At 44.8% G+C, this 25,920-nt stretch overlaps 2 protein-coding genes across 4 annotated transcripts in view; one reads left to right on the top strand and one right to left on the bottom strand.

Annotated features, from left to right (window-relative positions):
* Positions 1-18,354, top strand: part of LOC135546324 (pleckstrin homology-like domain family B member 1) — a 96,374-nt gene extending 78,020 nt beyond the window's left edge. The window contains exons 11-25 of one of the 3 annotated variants that reach the window (XM_064974658.1): positions 127-255; positions 2,684-2,839; positions 3,133-3,243; positions 3,788-3,877; positions 7,367-7,525; positions 7,946-8,086; positions 9,074-9,190; positions 11,472-11,574; positions 11,972-12,064; positions 12,739-13,024; positions 14,577-14,667; positions 14,929-15,075; positions 15,201-15,420; positions 16,097-16,182; positions 17,280-18,354. In XM_064974658.1, the coding sequence (XP_064830730.1) occupies positions 127-255; positions 2,684-2,839; positions 3,133-3,243; positions 3,788-3,877; positions 7,367-7,525; positions 7,946-8,086; positions 9,074-9,190; positions 11,472-11,574; positions 11,972-12,064; positions 12,739-13,024; positions 14,577-14,667; positions 14,929-15,075; positions 15,201-15,420; positions 16,097-16,182; positions 17,280-17,420 (2,070 nt within the window). In that variant the 3' untranslated portion in view covers positions 17,421-18,354. The remainder of the gene's footprint in view (positions 1-126; positions 256-2,683; positions 2,840-3,132; positions 3,244-3,787; positions 3,878-7,366; positions 7,526-7,945; positions 8,087-9,073; positions 9,191-11,471; positions 11,575-11,971; positions 12,065-12,738; positions 13,025-14,576; positions 14,668-14,928; positions 15,076-15,200; positions 15,421-16,096; positions 16,183-17,279) is intronic. The other 2 variants (XM_064974659.1, XM_064974660.1) reach the window with 2 other exon arrangements.
* Positions 18,355-18,404: 50 nt separating this feature from the next.
* LOC135546325 (alpha-2-macroglobulin) overlaps positions 18,405-25,920 on the bottom strand; it is a 42,598-nt gene continuing 35,082 nt past the window's right edge. Inside the window, 12 exon segments of the mRNA XM_064974661.1 lie at positions 18,405-18,606; positions 18,735-18,778; positions 20,567-20,672; positions 20,886-20,954; positions 21,176-21,266; positions 21,710-21,828; positions 22,034-22,249; positions 22,462-22,658; positions 22,737-22,902; positions 24,648-24,722; positions 25,316-25,472; positions 25,729-25,810. Coding sequence (XP_064830733.1) covers positions 18,586-18,606; positions 18,735-18,778; positions 20,567-20,672; positions 20,886-20,954; positions 21,176-21,266; positions 21,710-21,828; positions 22,034-22,249; positions 22,462-22,658; positions 22,737-22,902; positions 24,648-24,722; positions 25,316-25,472; positions 25,729-25,810 — 1,343 coding nt within the window. The 3' untranslated portion in view covers positions 18,405-18,585.

Genomic DNA, 25,920 nt, shown 5'->3' with positions numbered 1-25,920 from the left:
TGACCTCTAACATCGGAAGCTTTTTGCATGGCGTGGATTTGAGCAGGTGTGCTTTTTTTGCTTTCTCTCTGTTGTCCCCCACTTCATCTCCTCCCTCCCACCCCGGACGGTGTGTTCTCTTTCTAGGAGAGGGCAAATGTTGACGCAGAGCGCCGAGACCTGGCGAGCCTCCAGGAGGGTTACAGTGAGCTGAAGAACCAGCTTCATAACTGCCCCGAGTCACTGAGGGAGCAGTTACAGGAACAGCTCAAAAGGGTCAGTCGTCAATCCACCACCAAGACCATCAGCTCAACCACCCCTGAGACCCACCACCAGAGACAGCAAGCGTACCACGCCCCCACCCACTCCCTCCACCCTTGTCTTGGAGCTACACCTATCCACCATTTATCAAGGGAAATTCCAGCAGCGCCACATCGCTATTAGAGTATACTTACCTCCAGATTATTAAAGTACCCCGTAAGAGAATTACATGTTCAGGAGAAGCTGAAGTTGTGTAGTTATGGATTTACAAGTATGTCTACTGAGCTCCTGGATATAGTGCATAGAATGCTGCATTTAACTGTCAAAGATACTGAACTGGAATTCTAATTCTATGATAACTAATGCTAAACATTCCTAACATCCAAGAAGATGGCATACCAATTTAGGGTAGGTTTCCTGGACACAGAATAAACCTAGACCTGGACTAAAAAGTATGCTTAATGGAGATTCTACATTGAAAGTGCTTTATAGCTCTGGACTAGGCTTAATCTGTGTACGGGAAACCTGCCCTTAATGATAATGCCAGATGCCAGTCGGTGATTGCTGCATAGTAGGCTACACTATCTTGGTATGATAAGACCTGGTGCATATCTCCTCAGATAGAGTTACTGGGACCTTTACCCCTTTAGCCCCTTGCCTACGTGCTAATGCCACAAGCTGCTGGAATTTCCCCTCTCTCCGCCACACCTATGTGCTTTGCCTCTGAGCAAACGGGAGTGTCAAAATGGCTTCTGGTGACGTCGGGGCGAGGTGCTGCATTGTGGTGATTTCTGGGTCATATGTGCATTGCATGCGTTTCACACAGGAGTGTGTGTTGTATGTCTGGTTGATACAGTCTCTGAGATTGGAAGCATCTCTCTCTTCTTGATTTGTGGTGGCTTATAACCCCTTAATAACTGCTTACTAATCTATTAATGTCGACACTAACAACCTCCACTTCCTGTCCCACTCTCTTTTCAAATCTTTCCTCTGAATGGAAATGTGTGTTTTGTGTCTGAATAATGTTTTATATCGTCAGCTCTCTGAAAAGTCAGTCCATAGAAAGTGAGTCTTGCATTTTGTCAGGCAGTGCAGCTATTTATCAGCCAATTACATTTAGCACGTTAGCTCTATTCACTTTGCTGTCCTATCCACGTAGAGTAGCATGACACATTGGCTGACTGACTTGACATGAGAAAAAATGGGGGGAGCACATGGACAAAAATACATGTAAAAATTGTTTTCCGTTGCGTGCACTGATGAACACGTCCCAAGTTTGCTGAAGACATCCTTCAGAGGTACGACAGGGGCCCTTGAGTGACCTGCCCTCCAAACACGAGGGTCTGGAGATGTCAGTGATGACATAAGTGTTCCCGACGCCCCGAACCTTCACTCGTTATCGTCAGTAACGCTCCGATGAACTGACCACAAGGGCAGGCCCTCGTCTTTCCCCCTCCAAAGCATAAGTGGCCTTCTCTCACAAATATGTGTGTGTTTCTTGGGTTTATCGATCTAAAGAGTCAAGACATTCAGTTGGTTTCTCACATTAAAATCAGCTATAAAATGCAGTATAGAAGATAGTACTTAAGTATTACTACAGTAAAAGCACAGTATTACCTTTCGTAACATATAGATAGTGGCCCTTTTGGTTTCTCATTTTTGGGATTAGTATTGGTGCAGCAGAGAAGACTGCTTGTCACCAATCAATCAAACTACTGGGCTATAAAATGTTCCAACTTATTAGACTCACATGAGCAGGATGCCTGTAATATTGATAGCTGTGTATACCACATCATTTTCACAAGGGTATGGTGCTTTTGTATTGGTGGCATAGTGAAGTACAAACACAATAAAGAGTCTAATAGTAAAGTTAACCCAAACAACATAATATTCAAGTCTATCAAAGCAGGATCAAAGTGATGATCAAACTCCACCAATCCTTAGATAGAACCTCCATATGCAGCTTAGTCTGTCTGAAATGACAACGCAGTACTCTGTTGAATCACATTCTTTCTGTGGCCTACCACCCCTGGTTGTGCTGGCTTGGCTTGGGCCTTGACCGCCCCGGCTCAGGAGCATGGTCATTGGAGAGAGCCAGGGGGGCGGAAGGGGTGACCCTGTGGTGACGTTGTGGGTCTGTCTGTCTCTTGGGGTTGGTAGTTGTTGGTACTTTAGAACCCTTTTCACACTATTGTGCCAACCACACCAGACTCTGCTGGCTCGGGTATTTTCTCCACACATTGTGCTTTCAAGCACAATTCTAGCATCTATGGAGAATGGATGAATACGATACCAGGCCAGCCAAATACAGCTTGTGTGGTACTCGGCTTTGGTGTGGTACTGGCTTTGCTTGGCTCAGCAGTGTGAAAACGGTATATTATAGGAGGCAGAGGCCTGGTGTGGTTGTAACCCATTGTGATGGGCTCTGTGTGGGGTTCAACAGGAGGGCGAGACCCTGGAGTCAGAGACAAAACAGTTTGAGGACCTGGAGTTCCAGCAGCTTGAGAGAGAAAGCAGCCTGGAGGAGGAGAGGGAGACCATCAGCCAGCAGCTGCTGCAGGAGAGGGCCGAGTACCACACCAGCGTGGCCAAGAGGAAGGTAATGGACTGGACCACAATGGCTGCTCCTATCTATTCTGGCAACCCTTCATCATATCTGGAGCTGTGAATATGAATGTCTGTCAGAGAAACTTCCTAATTTCTGATGATGGCCAAATGCCTTTCCAGGTTGAGTGTAAATAGTATGATTATTCACGTCAAGAATGGTGTTGGTGAGGATACCTGACAAAGACATGATAGACGATTACTGCTTTGTTTTTGGTGTAGTGTATATTTGTCATCTTGATGAGTACCCCTTTATTTCAGCAATAACGCTCTAAACATGTCTTCCAGGACAAGGTGGCAGCTCTGGAAGGCCAGGCCAGTCAGCTGGGACAGCAGGCGTCTCAGGAGTGTGACAGGCTGGCTAAGGACAGGAACCTTACCCTGCAGATTCTCCATAAGGTAACATTACAATACAGTTCATATCTGTCCCAGCAGCCACTCTACAACCTACACATATACAGAAATGACATTTTTGGTTATTACTACGTTTTTTGTCATTGGACTGGTGATTCCCATGAAACCACTTTTGAAAATAACTAATTTGAATCATTATCGCTCTCTGGTCTTGTTTGACAATGTGAGAATCACACACAAAGGCATTACCACATGCAGGGCAATGTGCCATGCCAGCCACCTCATATTAAGTCAATTAATTAAGAGCTTGTTGGCGGATTTCCCATTTGTTGACATTTCACTTCATTACTCGGCACATGTGCTGCCTTGTCCCCGGCTTGTCCTCTGCAGTGGCACATTTTCTAATTTGGTAAAGAAACTTTGTCAATCCATAATCAGGACAGAGTCGGATACTTATTTGAGTAATGTAAGGTACAAGAAGCTATGTCTTAATACGAGCATACTGTAACCAGGGCATAGTGATGGGTGAGGTAAGCTGTCCTTTGGTCTTGTCACAGTCTCATGTGTTTCTGGTGTCTCTGTGTCCCAGGAGAAAGAGAGGCTATCGGCCTTAGAGAAGAGGTACCTCAGCCTTACCGGAGGAAGATGTTTCCCTAAGTGTTCCAGCACCATGAAAGAGGTGAGGGGTGTTTATCTTACCGACGAAGAGGTCACTCCTACAGATATCAGTTATCTATCATGACCCAGACGGATGAACGGACCTCCACTCTGATCACTTGTCTAAAAGCCACACTCCTTCATTTGTGAAAGACCAACAAAGACTACCAACAAAAATTAACAATGGAGAAAATGCACTCCTAGATATTTTCATTTGCAAATAGTAGGCTACTAGATTTCTATGATACATCTGTTGTCCTCAATGATTTATTTCCCATGAGTGCAACATTACTTCAAGTACAAAATGATAGACTGTGGCTTTAAGAGAAATGTTATGGTTTTCATAGTTGAGGTTGTTTAACTGGTCAATGGGACTTTTTTTAACCTCGGGTGTTGGTCTGGTGTTTGCTTGTTCTACTGCTTGTGTGTCAGAGTAACCGTTTATTTACTGTGTTTAACGCGATGTAGTGTCGGCTTGTGAAGTATGACCTTGTTTTACATTGTGGTCGGATACAGTTGATAACATCAGTCAAACTGGTTTGATCAGATAATTCAGATCCGACTGATGTATTTTTTGGGATTGGAAACATCTGCAATTTGATGGTGGATTGCACATAATATCTCAACTCAGGCCAGCGAAATACAAATCTGTCCTGAATCCCTGGGCTGCGTTGTTTATTCTGAAAACATGAACCAATTAGTCTCGTGCTTAAACTCCCATTCGGACATAACCTATCAACCTGCGTTCTCATGCATTTAGAGCAAGTTCATTACATGAGATGCCTATCAGTTTCATTGTTGAATTGGATATAATGGGCTCTTTTAGACCACTGTAAACTAGCCCTATTAAACTGAGTATAACCCTTACAGGGGGCACTCATTGTACATAACACCTATGTTTTTGTGATTGACACTTATTATCCCAGTACTGTATTGACACCTAGTGTAAGTTAGAGGGACACACACCGTAACTGTACACTACAGCAACAGGAGCTGAAACCAGTGTCCCTGACTTCCTATTGAAACAGGAATTGCTCCATATCAGCCAGACTGACCTGTTAGAGGACTCCCACTCCCAGCAGCCTCTCTGCCGTCCCGCTGCTTCCTATTTAAGCGCCGCCTCTCAGTTATACCCAGGGGGCAGCCCGACAGAGGTAACCAGACTGTCAGTGTAACTGTTCCTGCATGACACCTGAGCTCACTCACTGTAAACCCCCTATGCACAGTCTGTTCGTCTAAAACTTAAAGGCCCACTCTGTGATATTTACAGCTTTATAGGAAACCAAGTTCCGACGCTGGTGTTTTTAATGTTGTTCTTTCATTAAGGAGTGGGCCTTTCAGAAGTATGTGAGTTATGTCTTGTTACACCCAATCACTCCCAGCAAATTGCACCCCACACCCCATATGTAAAAACACATTCGGTCACCCTGTGAGGCCCTGGAAGTACAATACTGATTTGAATGCCGTCATTGTTTGTCTGTAAGAAATACTTGGTCTGTTGGATGAACTATGGACATTTTAATGGATGGTATCTCTTCAACTTTTAGAATGGGGGAAAAAGCATAAACAACTCTTGCTACAACTGGGATGTTAAGATGCTGTGTTTGTGTGAAGGTTTAGCCAGAGGCTCACATGCACAGTGCTTTCTCTCATTGAAGTGTACTACTCTGTTTGGTTTGTGTCGTGCACTTCTTTCTCTCTATTAGCATTTTGCTATCCTTTGAAGATGGGTAGAGCTTGTTGACATCTCTGTTATTGTATTCTTTCACCACGTGTTTTCACCTCTCCAGCTCAATGTCAGCCTTGGGAAATTATAGGGTAGAGAAATGCTGTGTTTGTTTTTTTTCTCCGTTCATATAGTTGTTCGTGCTTTTCACACAAGCTTATGTGTTTGTTTTAAAAACACGATAAAACAGCAGCTTGTCCCGGAAGGTTGTAAAGTGTGTATCTGCACGAGCACACTTTTGCTATGGGTGCACATCCGTGTGTGTATGAGTATTCAAATTATGAAAAGGACGTGTCATGGAGTGAGCTCATGGCCTCTTGTCCTGTTTGGTTTGTGTTGCTTTGCGTTGGCTCTCAGGAGTACATGAAGCTCTCTGTCTATAAGATGTTTGGGAGTGATTGCCATGACACCCAACTCACCACCTCTGCTCAGCACGGTCTCTCGCTCACCCTCGATGCAGCTGTACCCTGCGAGGTACCATTGCACTCTCTCTCACTATGCCTCTCTCTTTCTCTCCTTATCACTTGCCCTCGGTTTCTGTTTCTCCTTCTCTCACTCCATCTTTTCATTCTTTCACCTGTTGCTCCTCTCTCTAGCTGTCCGCTTCTAGGTAGCTTACTGTAGTGTATTGGCTTTCTGCTAAATGGCCCTGTCCTTGATATAATCAGCTCTTCTGCATTACTGAATGAGGATAATGGTACCAGACCTGGATCAAATACATACATTGCATTCGGAAATTATTCAGACTCCTTGACTTTTTCCACATTTTGTTACGTTACAACCTTATTCTAAAATGGATGAAATAGTTGTTTTCCCTTATCAATCTACACACAATGCCCCATAATGACAGCAAAAACAGGTTTTTAGAATTAAATTTTAAAAATGTATTAAAAATAATAAATAACATTTACCTAAGTATTCAGACCCTTTACTCAGTACTTTGTTGAAGTACCTTTGGCAGCGAGTACAGCCTTGAGTCTTCTTGGCTATGACTCTACAAGCTTGGCACACCTGTATTTGGGGAGTTTCTCCCATTCTCTGAAGATCCTCTCAAGCTCTGTCAGGTTGGATGGGGAGCATCGCTGCACAGCTTTTTGATGTTAGATCGGGTTCGTCCGGGCTCTGGCTGGGCCACTCAAGGATATTTAGAGACTTGTCCCGAAGCCAGTCCTGCGTCTTCTTGGCTGTGTGCTTAGGGTTGTTGTCCTGTTGGAAGATGAACCGTTGCCTCAGTCTGAGGTCCTGAGGGCTCTGGAGCAGGTTTTCATCAAGGATCTCTCTGTACTTTGATCCGTTCATATTTCCCTCGATCCTGACTAGTCTCCCAAAAATAAAAAAACAACCTGTTTTCGCTTTGTCATCAATTTTCAAATAAGGCTGTAACGTAATAAAATGTGGAAAAAGGGAAGGGGTCTGAACACTTTCCGAATGTACTGGATGTCATGTGCATTCAAGTACTTGCCTGTATTTTAGGTGAGCTTGATTTAGCTTGGGGCTTGCACTTTTGGAGCTTTTTCATTGATTCCATTGTACCAGGCAAACTGAATCAAGCACAGCTCAAGTATTTGACATATGTATTTGAGCCAGGTCTGGATGGTACGGTGGGTTGATATTATACAAAGACTATCCATGTGTGAGTCAGGTTTACTGCCATTTATTTCACATGATGTCCTTGTTGCTGCTGTTTTTTTCCCTGTTGACGTGTCCTCTGCCGTTGTTTCCCTCTTTCCTTTTTGCCCTTTGACCTCCTGTCTGCCTTACTATCTGTGGCTCCCTGAATGAAAGGAGTACGTGACTGTGGGCCAGTTAACTCAGTTCTTTGGGATGCCGAAGGTCGAGTCCTCCCCTACCTCTCCTCTCCGGCCCCTCCAGTCAGGAGCTGGAGACCCCGCCTTCTCCTGCCTCTCCTTTCGTCACGGCTCCTCCCCCTCTCTCTCTGTTGAGGTGTGTCTGGTCTCTCGCTCTGTTTCTTCTCACCCACCTCTCCTCCACCTTTTGTTTGAAGATGCCCTGAATGCCCCCTCTACCCCAGTGGCCAAAGCTGGTTGGAATGACGTCATTACAACCAGTTTTCAATCATGTTTGTAATTGGTTGTATTGATGTCATTTCAACCAGTGTTTCCCCCATTGAGGCACTTTTATGTTAGCATTTGCTGATATTTCAAGAAGATGAACATTGACACACACAAAAAACATAACATTTAGAAAAATATTTATATTTCTATCACTTTAACAGATCCTCTTATTTGCTCATTAATGCTTTATTTTCTTAATTCTCTTCCTCCTCCACTCCCTTGCTCTGTCCACTCTGTTTTTTGCCTCTCTGCTGCCTCTTACTGTGGACTCTTAACTGCGGCCCTCCAGTATCAGCCTGAGTGCAGTAGGCCTCAAATCCCCACTCTCGATTTAGAGCAGTGGTACCAGGAGGTGATGGCTGCTGTGGAGAGCAGCCAGCTCTGCCCCCCTCTCCCAGCTAAACCTCTCTCCACTCGCAGGCCTATGCAGGTAATTCTCAGAGGTTCTGCCTTCTCCTCCTTTCTCTTCCTCCCCTCTTCCATTGTTTCTGTTCTGTCTTCCCATGAAAATGGCTTTTCCAAGTGCATTGTGCTTTGTTGACTGATTTAATATATCAATGATGGTCTGTCTGGTCTTGCATGTCACTCATGCGTTGTGAATTCTTTGAGCACCTTCCACATGCTTTACGGTAATCTGTTAGTATGTTTTGTCAGTATTCAATCAAGCAGTAGTACCACTCATGGATGTCATTACATTGCACTGGAATATAAAATGTTCAACCGGGTTGAATCTTCAAAAATGATCCTGTATTATGTGCATTGTATTAAATTTACAACCAGGTTATACTACAGTACACACAAGCACAGCCAAAGGGTTGAGGTCAGTTCCAAGTACTAAATTGACCCTAACCTGGGTATAGCCTAGACTGCAATCAATCTCTGATTTACTGGCACAATGAAAAGCCATAAGACCTCATACTGTATGGCCAACTGAGGTTGTGGGACAAACCACCTGAAGGTTGTGGTTACACACTGACATCTGCCAGTAAAGCACTTTGACACCGACTCTGTCATTACACCTGTGGGAGGAATCAAAGGACCACCAATAAAAGGGATGCTGCTGGTGCTGACATAATAATCACTGTCTCTGGCTGTGTCTGATGACAGTAGTAGTAGCAATTAATGTTCACTCACCAAAAGTAGGTTGCTTTAGCATTTCGAAGATGTCAATCAATATGTTGGTTGAATTGAAATGTCAAGTGTGCCTTTTTTGAAACGCGAAAGAAACCTATTGTTTTGTATTTGTACTCTACTTCTCACAGCATCTCCCACCAGACAAGTTGGGAATAAGCACCACAGCTTATATTCCTCATTCCATTTAATGTAATACATGTTTTACTATGTGCGCGGTAACCGCAAAAAATTGGTCTACGGCGTTTGATAGCTGATCCTGGTCCGTCTTCACTCCTCCTCCCAGGTGTTCCGTTCCAAGCTGGACAGTGATGCTGGACAGACGGTACATCAACCCAAAGCAGGCTCCGGATCCCATCTGCAGTACGTAGCCACTACACTGGGACGCAACACAACCGCCAAGGTAAACCTCATCACCGCCGCTCCATCACTGCTGGTTGGCTAGTAGGGTCTTCAGTGATTATGTAGTAATCAACTATTATTACTTAAGGTTCATTTGAATAGTACACATTTGCTGCTAAATCTGAATTGCAGCCTACTCAGGCCTAAAATGCATACAACCAAATGAAAATAGAAGGTACTGGTGTTGGAGGGTGGTCAAGTTCGTGGCTGGATTGTGTAGTACTCTTCTGAGGCAGCCATTTGCTGTAATCGTGAGGCCATTTGCTGTAATCGTGAGATTTAGCTAGCTTCATCATAATAGTTCAGTTTCCATGAGAAAGGCCACAAGCACATAGGGCCCTTGTACACAATCAATATGAAGGTACACTACATGTGGCCACCTGCCAGTTGAACATCTCATTCCAAAATCATGGCCATTAATATGGAGTTGGTCCCCCTTTGCTGCTATAACAGCCTCCATTCTTCTGGGAAGGCTTTTCACTAGATGTTGGAACTTTGCTGCGGGGACTATCTGCCAATCATCCACAAGAGCATTAGAGAGGTCGGGCACTGATGTTGGGTGGTTAGGCCTGGCTTGCATTCAGAGTTCCAATTAATCCCAAAGGTGTTCGATGGGGTTGAGGTCAGGGTTCTGTGCATGCCAGTCAAGTTCTTCCACACCGATCTCGACAAATTATATTTTTTCCCTTTTTGTGTGTTTTTATGTGTGTGAATTTTACCCCCTTTTCTCCCCAATTTCGTGGTATCCAATTGTTTAGTAGCTACTATCTTGTCTCATCGCTACAACTCCCGTACGGGCTCGGGAGAGACGAAGGTTGAAAGTCACGCGTCCTCCGATACACAACCCAACCAAGCCGCACTGCTTCTTAACACAGCGCGCATCCAACTCGGAAACCAGTCGCACCAATGTGTCGGAGGAAACACCGTGCACCTGGCAACCTTGGTTAGCGCGCACTGCGCCCGGCCCGCAACAGGAGTTGCTGGTGCGCGATGAGTCAAAGATATCCCTACCGGCCAAGACCTCCCTAACCCGGACGACTCTGGGCCAATTGTGCGTCGCCCCACAGACCTCCCGGTCGCGGCCGGTTGCGTCTGAGCCTGGGCGCGAACCCAGAGTCTCTGGTGGCACAGCTGGCGCTGCCGTACAGCGCCCTTAACCATTGAAACCCGGGAGGCCCGACAAACCATTTCTGTATGGACCTCGCTTCGTGCACGGGGGCATTGTCATGCTGAAACAGGAAAGGGCCTTCCCCAACAGAGTTGGAAGCACAGAATCTAGAATGTCTAGAATGTCATTGTATGCTGTAGCGCTATGACTTTTTTTTAAAGGGGTATAGCCCGAAACATGAAAACAGCCCCATTCCTCCTCCACCAAACTTTACAGTTGGCACTATGCATTCAGGCAGGTAGCATTCTCCTGGCATCCGCCCATATTTTGTCTGTCGGACTGCCAGATGCTAAAGCGTGATTCATCACTCCAGAGAATGCGTTTCCACTGCTGCAGAGTCCAATGGCGGCACACATTACACCACTCCAGCCGACGCTTGGCATTGCACATGGTGATGGAACTCAGTAGTGAGTGTTGCAACCGTGGACAGATGATTTTTACGCGCTTCAACACTCGGTGGTTCCGTTCTGTGAGCTTGTGTGTCCAACCACTTCGTGGCTGAACCGTTGTTGCCCCAAGAAGTTTCCACTTCACAATAATGGCTCTTACAGTTGACCGGGGCACCTCTAGCAGGGCAGAAATTTGACAAACTGACTTGTTGGAAAGATGGCATCTTATGACGGTGCCATGTTGAAAGTCACTGGCCAATCTACTGCCAATGTTTGTCTATGGAGATTGCATGGCTGTGTGCTTGAAATAGCCGAATCCACTAATTTGAAGGGGTGTCCAGATACTTTTGTGTATACCGTGTATGTATCCTGCTCCGGTCACCTGGTGATTGATTAGACCTAGCATATGGTTACATACTGGTAAACAACGGCAGGCATGTGTTACATGATAGTATCAGATTACATTTGATAGTATTAGATTATATTGCTCACAAGAACGAGAGCTTGATGTTTATCTGTAGCTGTTGTCATGCGTTGTCATGACAGCCTAGGAACAGTGGGTTAACTGCCTGTTCAGGGGCAGAATGACAGATTTGTACCTTGTCAGCTCAGGGATATGAACTTGCAACCTTTTGGTTACTAGTCGAACGCTCTAACCAGTAGGCTACCCTGCCGCCCCAATTTTGAATTTAATCAATCACTCTCCTTCTTTTGTGTCCTTCCAGAGCCCACTGATGGTTCCCAACAGTACAGGCAGTTTGCCACGGAACTTGGCTGCCACCATGCAGGACATAGAGACCAAGAGAGCGCTAGCCTTACAGCAGAAAGGTAACCACCTTTTGGGAGGTTTACACTAGGCTACTCTGTCCCATGTTCTGCTCTGAGGCAAGAGTTTCCTTCTAGGGTTCCAGCAGTAAACATGGAACTAGTATAGTTATAATGTGTTTAAGATGGTCCTCTCCAGGTTTCTGTTAACCACATTTGTTGTTTGGTATTTCAAGATTTCCTGTCATGCTTCAGAGAAACCACACCCTATCCCTGTCTCCATCACCCCACTTCCCCCTCACCCAGTCTCTTCCTCCATGGTTGCGACCCCTCCCTCGCTTGCCTCCTCCAGCTCCTATTTAACCACCTTGTTGTCCTGTTTGTCTCTGTCACCCTGTCCATCCGTTCCTCCATCCCAACCATCCCTCTCTCCATTACTGTCCTCCACTCTCTGTCACAGAGTCCTCCTTGCCTTCCACGTCTGAGTCTCCCTGCTCCACCATGGACAATCCCACAGACAGACAGATAGACAGACAGACCACTCAACCTGGGAGTGGGTTTGGTCTCGTGTTCAACTCATATAAACTCTCCCTTCTTCTCCATGTTCTTGTCTGTCTCCATCCTCCTGCTGAGAATCAACAATGCATGCATTTGGTGGAAGCAGTGCTTTTCATCTGTCGGGGCCACCTTTTGTTCCCCTTTTAACTTTGCAGCTGTTTTTAGACGTGTGTCAGTTATATGATGGATAGCGAGCATGGGTTTGAATTGAAGATGACTTCCTTGGGTTACTTGATCATGTAGTATTTGTATTTATGCTGCTACTGTACTTACGGAAGCTTTGGTGATGTTACGGAAGCTTTGGTGATGAGGAAACATGTTGCTGGCTGAATTGAGCTTGGGCTTTTGATAATGCCAAGTACATATATGTTGTATGTTTGATGTATGTGTGGGGCCTGGTTTCATCTGTCGCTGACCTGGGGTATCCTACTTTACATGGAATGACAGGCAATCTTTAGGTTTACTGCCCCTTCATAGCTGGGTGATGCTGATGATCATGACTTTTTTCTTGGCAAGTGGATATGAATCATGTGTGTGAGAGTTGGTTAGGGGGTGAGTATGTGTGTCTGCATGCTGAGAGCGCTGCCATACATCCTAGAACTGACATGATAGGGTATCCCTGGATGAGATCAAGCAACCCACAGATCAGCTCTCTCCCTCCACCCTCAGGCCAACAGGTGATCGAGGAGCAGCGTCGTCGATTGGCTGAGCTGAAGCAGCGGGCTGCAGTGGAGGCCCAGTGCCAGTGGGATGCGCTCCACGGCTCTCAGACCCACCTCTACGCCCCCTCACACGCCCACGGCCCTCACATGGTGCACCACTCCATCCTGCACCACCAGCCGCCATCGGCGGGCGAGCAGCCGTACGACACACTGAGCCTGGAGAGCTCCGACAGCATGGACACCAGCGTCTCCACAGGCAACAACTCGGCCTGCTCCCCCGACAACATGTCCAGGTCAGAGAAACATACACATGCATATCCTGGAACACACTCACACTGGCTAATTTCTGCCAAGGGATCTCCGACAAGTAACCACATGGGTCAAATGACTCCTCCCCACGTCCTGTCTGACTGTGAATTGTGCACCATCTGTTAAACTGTGTCGCGTATCATTAGTCTGTCTAATAGTGACAAAAGAAGCCTGTGTGTCTGCTCAGCTGTTGTCCATCCACTGTTATCACTATTCTAGTGGATATTTAACGTACAATAGAGGGCTTTTTACACTACTGAGCAGAACTAACCCAGGTTGTCTGTCCTGAGCTGGTGTGCTGGAACCATGTGGAAAAGGTCGATGTGTAAAGTATTCGAGGCAGCACAGTTTGGTTTCAGTCGACACGATAGTGTGAAAAATTGAAGTTCAAACATGTCGTCTTTATCACAGTCAAAAGGTATTCCCAGTTCATACAGAACTCGTCAAGTTTGTTGTCGTGCATGAATTATCGCCGACCATAATGAACATCTTAACGCTCTTCCATAAACACATGCCAGAGACTGTTTGCTGAACACTGCCTTCCTCCCAAATAATTTATTCACCATATTTTATGATCCTGGCCTGGGTGAACACACTGGGTTGTGCCCAAATGGCTCCCTATTCCTTATATAGTGCACTACTTTTGACCAGAGCCTATGAGCTTTGGTCAAAAGTAGTGCACTATATAGGGAATAGGGTGATATTTGGGATGCAGCACTGGATACATGTGTAGGCTACAGCTGAAGGGATGTTCCCTTTACTGTCTGTGATTGGGTAAAAGTCAACATTTATATTGTGGCCAGTTAAACATCTGGGTGAGTGACTGCTGAAATATAGTCAAATGACAAGTTAAAGACACTGCACAGATAGTGGTTGCTCTGAGCCAGTTGATATGAAAGGTAGGGTGTGTGTGGTCGCACATAGACATGACAGATGTGTCCATTCCCTTTGCACCTGGTGAAACACAGCTGTTTCTCCACTCTAAAACAGGACATCAAAGATTGCTTGTAATCATCAGGCCTAAGCACTCATTAGGGTTGTGTTCAGTAGGCAGGAAATGGAAAATAAACTGTCCAAAGTGGAGTGAAGAGGGGAGGTTACTATCTGGACATGTCCAATGAGAAACAGTCATTCGTCTTCTGTTGCAAAACGTTTTAGAATGTTGACCTTAATGAACACAACCTGGCCAAGACGGGACATTTCCAGTGTATACAGCATTGAATCTCTAAACAGTTACACTTTTCATGACCCATTTTATAACACTCGGTGATAGTTAATAACTGTTTGTGGTAGTTAGTGTCCACATAGTAAGTTACTGTTTTTATGACCAGTGGTGAACAGCATTTTAAGACTTACTTAATCCTCTTTGTTCCTATGTAAGAAGCTTGATGATCTTTAGCCATTTTGGGGGTGGTTTTTCAGAACGGGACACAGTTTTAGGACTTAAGAGTATTAATACACTGTAACCCATAAATATATTGAATGATGGATGTCATTGCTATTTGAGATGTATCTCTGACTGTGTCTGGTTTGCAGTGCCAGTGGGATGGATGCGCTGAAGATCGAGGAGATGGAGAAGATGCTGAAGGAAGCCCACCTAGAGAAGGCCAGGCTCATAGAATCCAGAGTAAGACACTACCTCACATGCCATGGCAAGCTTCCTATCAGATCCCATACTGATGTCTTACTTCAGTGTTCTAGCCAGATTAGGACTGGCCACCCCTCGGAGCCTGATTCCTCTGTTTCTTCCCAGTTTCCTGCATTCTTTCCTGTGCCTTTGCATTGCCTGGTCTTTGAGGTTTTAGGCTGGGTATCTGTAAAGTACTTTGTGACAACTGCTGATGTAAAAAGGGCCTATGTTCATGATCTTTTTCCACCTTCTCTCCAGGAGCGAGAGAGCCATGCCCGTAGGCAGATGCTGGAGGAGGAGAGGAGGCGGCGCGAGGAGGCTGAGAAGAGGCTGCAGGACGAGACGGTGCACAGGCAGCAGCTGGTGGACAAGGAGGTGAAGATGAGGAGCAAGAACTTCTCCCAGGTGAGCCTGAGGCCCAATAACACAAATCCAAACAAAAAGAATATACAGTTTGAGATCTCTCTCATACTGTTAGTCGTACAGGCTTTTGAAAAACTCGTTACAAGTTTGTTTCTTCCTTTCCTCAGGCCCGTCCTATGACTCGTTACCTGCCCATCCGCAAGGAGGAGTTTGACCTGCGCTCCCACATCGAGTCATCCGGCCACAACGTGGAGACCTCTTACCACGTGATCCTCACAGACAAGATGTGTAAGGGTTACCTGGTCAAGATGGGCGGCAAGATCAAGTCGTGGAAGAAACGCTGGTTTGTCTTCGACCGCCTCAAAAGGACCTTCTCCTATTACGTCGGTAAGGAAAATGCTGCCATTTATATACAAACACATTAGTGCGCTGTTAATGCTCGGATCGAGCCAATGGGAGATACAGGAGATGGCATATTCATACCCTTTGACCTTAATGTAGACTGTATTTGTGAAAGGTGGTGTAAATGAGTTTGATAGAGATGAGCATTAGGATACAGAAGGGAAATACACATTTGTGGGTTGCGCTTTGGTAGCAGACTTTAGATACAGTAATATGCAAATTATAAAATAATTATTCAATTTAAAATTGCAACTACTTTTCCTAGAAAGTTACGGTTTTATTATTTTCTGTAGCAAGGATCTAGTGCAGTTTATGCCGGAAGGTAAAGGGGGCATAAAGTTACCCCTGGTTGTGTTTTTGTAGTGGTTGATGAAATGAGCTGCTATATTTTACCATAAGGGTAGAATTTCGAAATCAGGGGCTCTATTCAATCTGCAACGCTGAAGCGGTACAAATTCTGCGATTTATAAATTAAAGGTCATTTCTGATTTAAGCAGACATTCCGTGTTTACTGTGAATGCAGTCTCCACTAAAGGGGGAACATTGCCCCTTTACACTACATATAATATATTCCATGACTCTCTCATCAAAGAAACTACTCTAGGAATCGCAAATGTGATATTTTTACCCAAGCATTTTGTCATGTTAATTTACTCAACAGACAAGCACGAGACCAAACTGAAAGGAGTCATCTATTTCCAGGCCATTGAAGAGGTCTATTACGATCACCTGCGTAGCGCCACGAAGGTACTTTCTACCCAACACTCGGAGAACAATCTTTATACGGAACCAAATGAAATCTTCTATAATCACTTTTCTTTTTACTTTCACTGTACTGATGCAATATTTCTCTCTGAGATGTTTAGTTTTACACACATTCTGCTTCTTCCACGCTTTCATTTCTCTTCTCACTCTTTTGCTTTTACTGACTGGTTTCACAGAAAAGATTTTTCAACCTCAATTTGACCAATGTACGTACCACTTTTGTCTCAGTGAACTCACCCATTGCTTGTTCTCTGCCCTCTTTACCCAAGTGCGTGTTTGGTTGTTTACACAGAAGTGTATCATGTGGAATAAGGATTTGTCAGCTCTACATATTCCATTGAATACCCACCAGGGGTGTGATCATGCATGTTTAATACAAGACAGAATGAAAACCCACAGCCATTACAGAACAGTGCACCTCTGGATCCTTACATTCGTCTTTAGTTCCTGCATTGGAGTTGTTTGCCAAAGCAAGCCTGAGTGATAATTCCCTTGCTCTGTGGAATTGGTTGTTTGAATCTGTCCCTTCAATTAAAACAGACTAAATATGGGTGGATTATGAACTAAGTGCATGTGTGCAACTGTAAAATGTGCATTGGGTGTCTTATGGTATGTGGACTGTCCTGCATCCTGTTTTGACTCTCCTTCAGCACTTTTCTGAGCTCCTGCCTTAGTTTCAAAGAGAGGCGTGTGTGTGGTGGAGCAGCGTAAGGCTGAATTCTTATTAACAGGTTCAGTAGTGTGACTGTCGGCATAGACGCCCCATTGTCCATCGAGACAATCAGTTTTTGAAAAAAAGATATGGGCAAATGTAACACACAGGTTTTGGGTTGTTTAAGATATTTTGTAGTGCACCCATTGTACTAATTCATTTATTTGTAACCAAGCTCTAGTACTGTAGTTGAATCGGAGACAATGTAAGCGTTAACCTACTGTTCTTAACTGACTTGCCTAGTTAACTGCCTGTTCAGGGGCAGAAGAGATTTATACCTGCAACCCTTCGGTGACTAGTCCAAAGCTCTAACCGAGTCATTTCCACATTACTGACCTTTTGACCTCTCTCTCCCCTGCAATCTCAGAGCCCCAATCCCTCGTTGACCTTCTGTGTGAAGACTCACGACAGACTCTACTACATGGTGGCCTCTGCCCCGGAGGCCATGAGGATATGGATGGATGTTATAGTAACTGGAGCCGAGGGCTACACGCAGTTCATGAACTAAGAGACTTGTGTACGGTGGCCTAGCAGTGAAACGATCAGAAGGAGACTGCTGGGACACACTTCAATAGACTCAGGCCTTATCCTCTCCCAGTATTGGGAAATTGCCTTCATTGTATCTATTTTTTAATCACTTTACAATAGACGTTTTTCTACTTGCTTCTGCCCGCAGATTGAAAAAGACACTATATAACCAATGTCAGACTATCCGCTCAAAAGCCTTTATTTTTGCCAAATTGAGTGTTACAGGCTCTTGCTTGTGAGACCTACTTTGTGTATCCGTGTCTAATAGTTCACTTGTTTTTACACTATGGAATAGTGGAGAATGAACCTAATTGAAACCAGTGAGGAAAACGAACTGTTGAGCCATCGGCTTACTACTGAACTAGATTCCACTAATGTTGCCAAGTCCTGATGACAGCCATTCCACTGAGACCAAACAGTACAATAATGCTAATCATTCTGTGCCTTGAGGTCATAATCCTAGTCGGTTATTGTCACTGAACAGTAAGTTCCAGCCCCCCTGTAGATCTGATTGGATAGGTGGTGACGCCAGGTCAAATTGCTTCCGCTTTAGAACGTCATGATCTGGTAGCGTGACATTGTAAAGGATTCCGAATGTGTTTAGGTTTGTGAAATTGAGTTGTATTTCTTTATAGTACCTCAGGCAGGTTAACTGTGTGAGAAAAGACCTTGATATAGTTTCCCCACACCAAAATGGGTATAACCAAATGTTCAGTGTTAGAAAAAGGTTTTCTACTGTAAAATGTCACTCATTCAACCGGTATTGTACAAAAATACATTTCAAAAGTAGTCTAATGGCCAAGACAGTAAACCTCCCTGTAGAACATAGCTCCCATCTGACACACCATATGTTGACTGTACACTTCCATGTATGGATTCTCAATTCAGATCTATTAAAACAGACTCTAACATTTGGTTTGAATCCATAGCATGGTTTTATTAACATTTCAATTTGCAGTAGCAGGATTACAACAGAAGTAGAGGTAAAATCTTAAGCCCGGCTGTTCACTTAAACAGATCACAAGTTGGTCAATGTGTAACCAGGAACTGTAAGCACCAAATAGAACCCCTCCATTTTATGAGCTCTTCCTAAATAGGAAAGCAATTGGCTGAGCCAAGGTCCAGTCAGCTTGATCGGCTGTCTGTCACACTTCATTGGCGATCACCTGTGAAAATGACAATCAATAGAATATTCCCTGCTTTGCCTAGGATTTTACTCCCTATAAAAAAAAAACAGCTTAACTGACAAATTTCAGTTTGTGAAATTAAAGTATTAGAAATGTTTGTTATGTACCTTCTCTGCACACGGGGAGCTGTATTCACTCACAGCTTCATCACCTGAGAACAGAAAAGAGGAACGCAGAGGTCAGTTCCTTTATAATGATAATTAATTCCCACTGCAGGGGTGAACTAAATGGGCCCATACTGGTGATGTCTTGTTTCCTTTCAATGAACCGGAGTTATGTACGTAACCTTGACACGTATGCCAGTGGCAGATATTTCAGAGAATGGGGTGGTTTGGAAACTGGTATTCCATTAGACAAAAAACAAATAAAAGCGTCCCTTTGTTTATCAAAGATTAGTAAGAGTTAACACTTTCCTATGCTTCTGGAATGGTCGTTAATACACTAACAGCTTACATACAGCGTGAACGCGCCGGAGGCATGAGGACTGCAGATGTGGCCAAGGCAATAAATTGCAATGTCCGTACTGTGAGACGCCTAAGACAGGACGGACAGCTGATCATCCTCGTAGTGGCAGACCACGTGTAACCCCTGCACAGGATCGGAACATCACACCTGCGGGACAGGTAAGGGATGGCAACTGCCCAAGTTACACCAGGAACGCACAATCCCTCCATCAGTGCTCAGACTGTCCGCAATAGGCTGGACTGAAGTCTTGTAGGCCTGTTTTTAAGGCAGGTCGTCAGACATCACCGGCAACATCGTCGCCTATTGGCGCAAACCATCGCTGGACCAGCCAGGACAGGCAAAATGTGCTCTTCACTGACGAGTAGCGGTTCTGTCTCACCAGGGGTGATGGTCAGATTCGCGTCTATCGTCGAAAGAGCGTTACGCCGAGACCTGTACTCTTGCGCAGGAGAGAGTTGGCGGGTCCGTCGTGGTCTGGGGCGGTGCGTCACAGCAGTGGACATGCCTGCAATGACAAGCTCTCTCAACAACGCTGTGCGTTACAGGGAAGACATCCTCCCTCATGTGGTACCCTTCCTGCAGGATCATCTTAGCATGACAATACCACCAGCCATACTGTTCGTTCTGTGCGTGTTCTGTCATGGCCAGTGAAGAGCCAGGATCTCAATCCTATTGAGCACATCTGGGACCTGTTGGATCGGAGGGCGAGGGCCATTCCCACCAGAAGTGTCCGAGAACTTGCAGGTGCCTTGGTGGAGTAACAAGTCTTAGTTGTTTAAATATTTGTATGAACATGTTACGTTTACTGATAAAATGCAGTTGACAGTGAGGACATTTTTTTTGCTGAGTTTATATTACATCATAGTGCATTTCTAGTAAAAGCTAACAAGTTGACACTTATGGTCTAATCCAAGGGGTGTCACTCATTTAATGGAGGGCCTTGTCTGCTGGATTTAGTTTCTCTCTCAATTAAGTCGTAGACAACCAGGTGGTGAGGGGACTTCCTTACTAATTTCATCCCCCTCCTCTCCCCTGGAACTATTCCTCAGGTCGTTGCTGCAAATGAGAATGTGTTCAGTCAACTTACCTGGTAAAATAACAAATAAATAGGTCACCTTAATTCAAACATATACAAGGGCGGAGCAAAAACTCCCACTCGGCCATCTGGAATGGGTTTGACACACGGTATAATATCTAGTTGAGTGTTACTCTTTCTCAAATGGAAAAAGAGTATCAGTTTATGATAAAACATTGTGCTCCCCAACGGTTCTGCGAATGAAATCACTTAAGGTTGCAGAATTACAGGAAACTTAAATAACCTGGTATTCCATAAATCCTGATTGGAGGATAAAGGATATCCTGCTTATTCTCCCTTTTCTGTCAATCCTCCAGTCGGGATTTTGGGAAAACCACTTCATTTATTTAAAGTTCTTGGCAACCCTACACATTTCACTGTGTTAGATGGAATTCTTACTTGTCTGGTAGTAGTCATACACTTTCACCACAGCTGGTTTCAGATTCCTCACAGGCACATCCTCCTCTATGGCCAGGCTGTACGTCTTCGTTTCCTTCTGCTTGAGCTGGAAGAGAAGGAATAATACATTTGACATTGCAGTTCAATGTTATAGATTCACATAGTGTTACTGTGTAAAACCTCCACTACAGTCTTACTTTGATGTTACTGTTCAAGTCAAATCCAGTGTGTAGATGCAAATGAGACCACATCCAACTAGGTTCTGTAACCGATAACGACAGCCCCGTTTAGATGCAACATTCATTATTCATGTTCCTACCCCATCTAGGTAGATGATGACATGTCCTTCCTCCAGGTCAACACGTTTGACAGTGGGGTCATTTTTCAACTGGAAGAACAGAACACAAGACTGTGTCATAGACAGTTCAACTTATACGTTCAAAGGACAACTAGTGACATTACAATTAGAACAGACGCCATTATCATGTTATACATCAACTAATCCTCAAGGGGATTATACTTAGGCCCAGGAGTGTTCCCTAAACTGGGAAAACTCCTGGCCCTGATTAAAGGGTGTTCCCCTCAACTGAGGTTCTCTTATTGACTCACAGGCCCGAGGGAGGTCTTGTCCAGGACGAAGCCGGAGAGAAGCTTGACATTGATGATCACCATGTTGGTCTCCTCTCGCCGACCATTGTACCTGTCAGTCAGAGTCAGATGAAGGATGGATATTATCTTAAAGGGCAAATATGCAGGAATCGCTCCGCCATTTCCTGATTGCTAAAATTCTACTAGTTAGCTTAAGTTTGTCACAAGCAAGAAAACCATTGTACATTCTAAACCGCCTTGAAATATATTTTCAGTAACCAAACATTTTTTATTTTATGCTGTTCAAAAGTAAGACGCAAAAACAATACTAAAGAATGGGAATCATAAAAATAGCGCACATAGAACAGATCTAACACTTCTTAGACTTGCTGTCAATAAGGATGACAGATCTATAACTCATATTTCTACATGAATTTGGTCAGGTCGCCCAAAAAGTTAGTGCAGCTTTAAAGCTGCACTTAAAATGTATATACACACTGGTGGTTGTCATTATTTTCAGCTGCTATTTCAAGGGTAAAAGGAAAACCACTGTACCTGACAGCCACAGACACAATCAGAGATTTCTTGGTGCCGTCACATTTCCCAAGCGTCTTTGTTGAGATGTTGAAAGCAGAGAAGTCAGGAGGAGGGGGAATATTGTAGTGCATGGCGATCTGAAAAGACAGACGATACTACTGAGATGCATGAAATCAACACACATTTCAATGAACAGTAGCACACATGCATTTCCATTAATGCTGAAATCCTAGGGTTGAAACGTTAGTTTTTGTGCAACAGTGTGCTCTAATGAACACAAACCAGATACTCAGTACATGCAGTACTGAGAGGCAGCAAAGGGAAAAACGACTGGAGCCTGACCTGCACAAACACGCAGCTTTTGCCCTGTGCCTTGATGTTGTAGTCCCCAGGGACCTCCCTCAGCTGCTCCTCCTGATAGAGCAGCCTGTTGTTCTGATTCACAGTAAACTTCATCTTCAGGCCGCCGGCCGAGCTCACACTGACTGTACTAGCGCCCTCTGGACTGAAGGTGGCAGCACCGTACTTGGCCAGGGCCTGCAGTGCTACCACTGTGTCCTGGTGACAGAGGGGGAGGGGGGGAATCAAATTCAGCACAACAATTCAAGGAAATCCATGTGTTGTGAAATGATTGTAAAGGCTTTAATACAAATGTCCAATTTGCTACATTTCATATACAAATAAGGATTTGGTGTGATCCATGTACTAACAGTAGGATCTATTGGCAGAGTTGCTAGAGTGAATAAATGTCTACCAGACCAATAGAGTACCTGTGTGGAGGCGAATCCTCCATAGGGGTTCTGCTGCTGGGCCAGCCAGCGGACGATGCCAGTGGAGTATTCCAGCCCAAAGCCTGGCATGGTGGGACCGGAGAGCAGCGCCAGCAGCACATAGGATGTCATCTCCACCTCCAGAGAGTCTGTCTTCGTCCCAGAAGCCTCTGCTCTCTCCCAGTGACGGTTGCCACCTGTGGGAATTTTCATTGTCAGTTTCCCAGCAGTCAGAAAGGTAGAGACAGGCATTTTCAAAAAGAGACAAGACATACCGGAGGTAGCAGCTATCTTGTCCAGGTGGGTGATGAGCTTGGCCCTCATGTCCTGGTTTTGGGCCAGGGTGAAGGTGTAAGATAGCAGGGCCATGGTGTAGGTGTTCTCCAGCTTGTCAGACACTGCTGCCTTCAGACACATCAGACTCTTCTCCACCATGGGGTCCTGCACACCCACAGACAACAGGATTATGTTTATTAGGCACCAAACAGAGGAACACTGATTGAAATGAGGGAATATCTGGACCAATAGAAATGGGTTGTCCATTGCGCTCCCTAATGAATACAACGCAGCCCTTTTATCACGTTTTTAATACGGGTATGTGTACTGAATGTTAGCAATATAAATAAACTAACTAGTGAATATACTGTGTACAGTGAGCTTGAGAGGCTCTGCAGAGAAGAATTGGACAACATATATTATGGATTTCCTCCCATTCTTCTCTGCAGATCCTCTCAAGCTCTGTCAGTTTGGTTGGGGAGTGTTGCTGCACAGCTATTTTCAGGTCTCCCCAGAGGCAAAACAGTCAGCGGTCCTGAGCGCTCTGGAGCAGGTTTTCATCAAGGAACTCTGTACTTGGGGTGGCAGGGTAGCCTAGTGGTTAGAGCGTTGGACTAGTAACCGGAAGGTTGCGAGTTCAAACCCTCGAGCTGACAAGGTACAAATCTGTCGTTCTGCCCCTGAACAGGCAGTTAACCCACTGTTCCCAGGCCGTCATTGAAAATAAGAATGTATTCTTAACTGACTTGCCTGGTTAAATAAAGGTAAAATTAAAAACTTTGCTCCAGTCATCTTTGCCTCGATCCTGACTAGTCTCCCAGTCCCTGCTACTGAAAAACACCACCACAGCATGCTGCCACCACCATGCCATGCTTCACCGTAGAGATGTTGCCAGGTTTCCTCCTGACATGGCCCTTCGTATTCATGCCAAAGAGTTCAATCAGACCAGAGAATCTTGTTTCTCATGGTCTTAGTCTTTTCGCAAACCCCAAGTGGGCTGTTATCTGCCTTTTACTGAGGAGTGGCTTCCATCTGGACACTCGACCAATCAGACCTTTATGGTAGAGTGCTGCAGAGATGGGAGAACCTTCCAGAAGGACAACCATCTCCACAGACTGACCATCAGGTTCTTGGTCACCTCTGACCAAGGCCCTTCTCCGCCGATTTCTCAGTTTGGCTAGGCGGCCAGCTCTAGGAAGAGTCTTTGTGGTTCCAAACTTTTTCAATTTAAGAATGATGGCAGCCACTGTTCTTGGGGACCTTCAAAGCTACAGAAATGTGTTGGTACCCTTCCCCAGATCTGTGCCTTGACACAATCTGTCTCGGAGCTCAATGGACAATTCCATCAACCTCACGGCATGGTTTTTGCTCTGGAATGCACTGTCAACTGTGGGATATATATAACACACAGGTGTGCACCTTTCCAAATCAAGTCCAATCAATTTACCACAAGTGGACTCCAATCAACTTGTATAAACACCTTAAGGATGATCAATGGAAACAGGATGCACCTGAGCTCAACCTCAAGTCTCATTGCAGAAGATCTGAATACTTGTGTAAATAAGGAATCTGATTTTTTATTTTCAATACATTTGCAAACATTTCTACAAACCCGTTTTCGCTTTGTCATTATGGTGTATTGTGTGAGGATTTTGAAAATGTTAAGGCTAATGTAACAATTCTGAATACTTTTCCAGAAGGAACTGTATATTGGGATGTTTAACAAATTAGAATATATGGCAAGTGAGGCGTTGTCGTCTTATTTAGAATTGTGTGAAGTAGTTGGACGGCTAAGCAGAAATATCCACTTGGGCCGTTCATGTTTTGATAAAAGCACCAAATGTGCCCTTGTTATTCAATAAGATTTTTTTTTTTTTAAATACTTCGATATGAAAGAGGTGATAACTCACAGAAGTGTTGCCATCCAGCTCCAGCAGTGCAGCGGTGATGTAGGCAGTGAGTGACACTTGATCCCCAACCCCTCCCTATGACAACAAAGGATGCCAGTAAACTTCATACAGTACTCCAAGGTGTTAGTTTCAAAGTCACATTGATATCAACTGATATCAGGTAAAAACGTTGCACTGTTTAAAACAACATTCACATGATAATGATGCACAAAGATAAAGACCAGGGGCAAAAAAACTACTGTTTAGGAGATGCACAAATGCTGTTGGGACTAGTCAGACTGAGGTCCCTTAAGGGAGGTGGTGTGTTCTCGGGACTGGCTAAAACATGCTTGGGATTCTTGTTGTGCTCAGCGTGTGCCATGTTGTGCTCCTTTGGGGCACACGTGGGGTTCTAAGGTCCTCCTGAACAGTACATTTTGCTACAAGTCAGTGCAATATGAAGTATGTAAAGTATTCATATTTGATGTTAGACTATGTATTATTATCAAGTCTTTTGTTTGTTCGTCATTTAGGATTTTATGCAGACTCCACCATTGCGCTCTAAATAGAAGGGGACACTTGCACCAGAACCTCCTGCTGAATCTCTGCCCATAACGTCACCTTCTCACATTTGGTGGCAGCAGTATAATACTCCTCTTATTACCCACTGAGCTCCGACTCCCCTTTACCTTCATGCCGTTATGGAACAGTTTCCCCACTGACGCGATGCAGCCATCCGTCTGCTGGTGACTGGCCAACCAGGCCTTGGCCTGGGCAATGTGGGCGGGGTCCACAAAGATGTAGGGCTTGGCCCCTCCAAAGGACTTCAGCACAAAGGAGGTGAGCCTGAGTGGACAGGTCAGATGTCGTGAGCCTTGCCTAAACTATGGATCGTAGACTCTAGGTAACAGAAGCTAGTAGCCATACTGTATGTGCTGAAGCCAACTATATTTGCGATAGCACATACTAGTATGGATTTGAGACCATGACATCCTTGATAACATACTGCAACCCCCTATAATCTAATGTCATTTTCATGAAGAGAAGTAAATTGAGGAATAATCTAAGAGAAGGTATTAGGACTGTGGACAATTGAACTGACCACGTGTTTCCAGACTCATCGCTCTTCCCAAAGGCACTGTAGGAGCCATCGTCATGCTTGTAGTTGAGCTCTCTCTGGTAGCCTGCAACACAAATGGCCAAGTGAACAAAGACACTCCTTCTAGGGACTTGTACTGTATGTGGAAGGTGACGTTAACTGGTTCAGAGCCAAATATAAAGAACAGGTTGTTGC

Source organism: Oncorhynchus masou, chromosome 9 (genome assembly GCF_036934945.1).
Source record: "Oncorhynchus masou masou isolate Uvic2021 chromosome 9, UVic_Omas_1.1, whole genome shotgun sequence".
NCBI classification, from domain to species: domain Eukaryota; kingdom Metazoa; phylum Chordata; class Actinopteri; order Salmoniformes; family Salmonidae; genus Oncorhynchus; species Oncorhynchus masou.
Note: the sequence above shows the minus strand (reverse complement) of the source record. Positions and strands in the feature narration are given on the sequence as shown.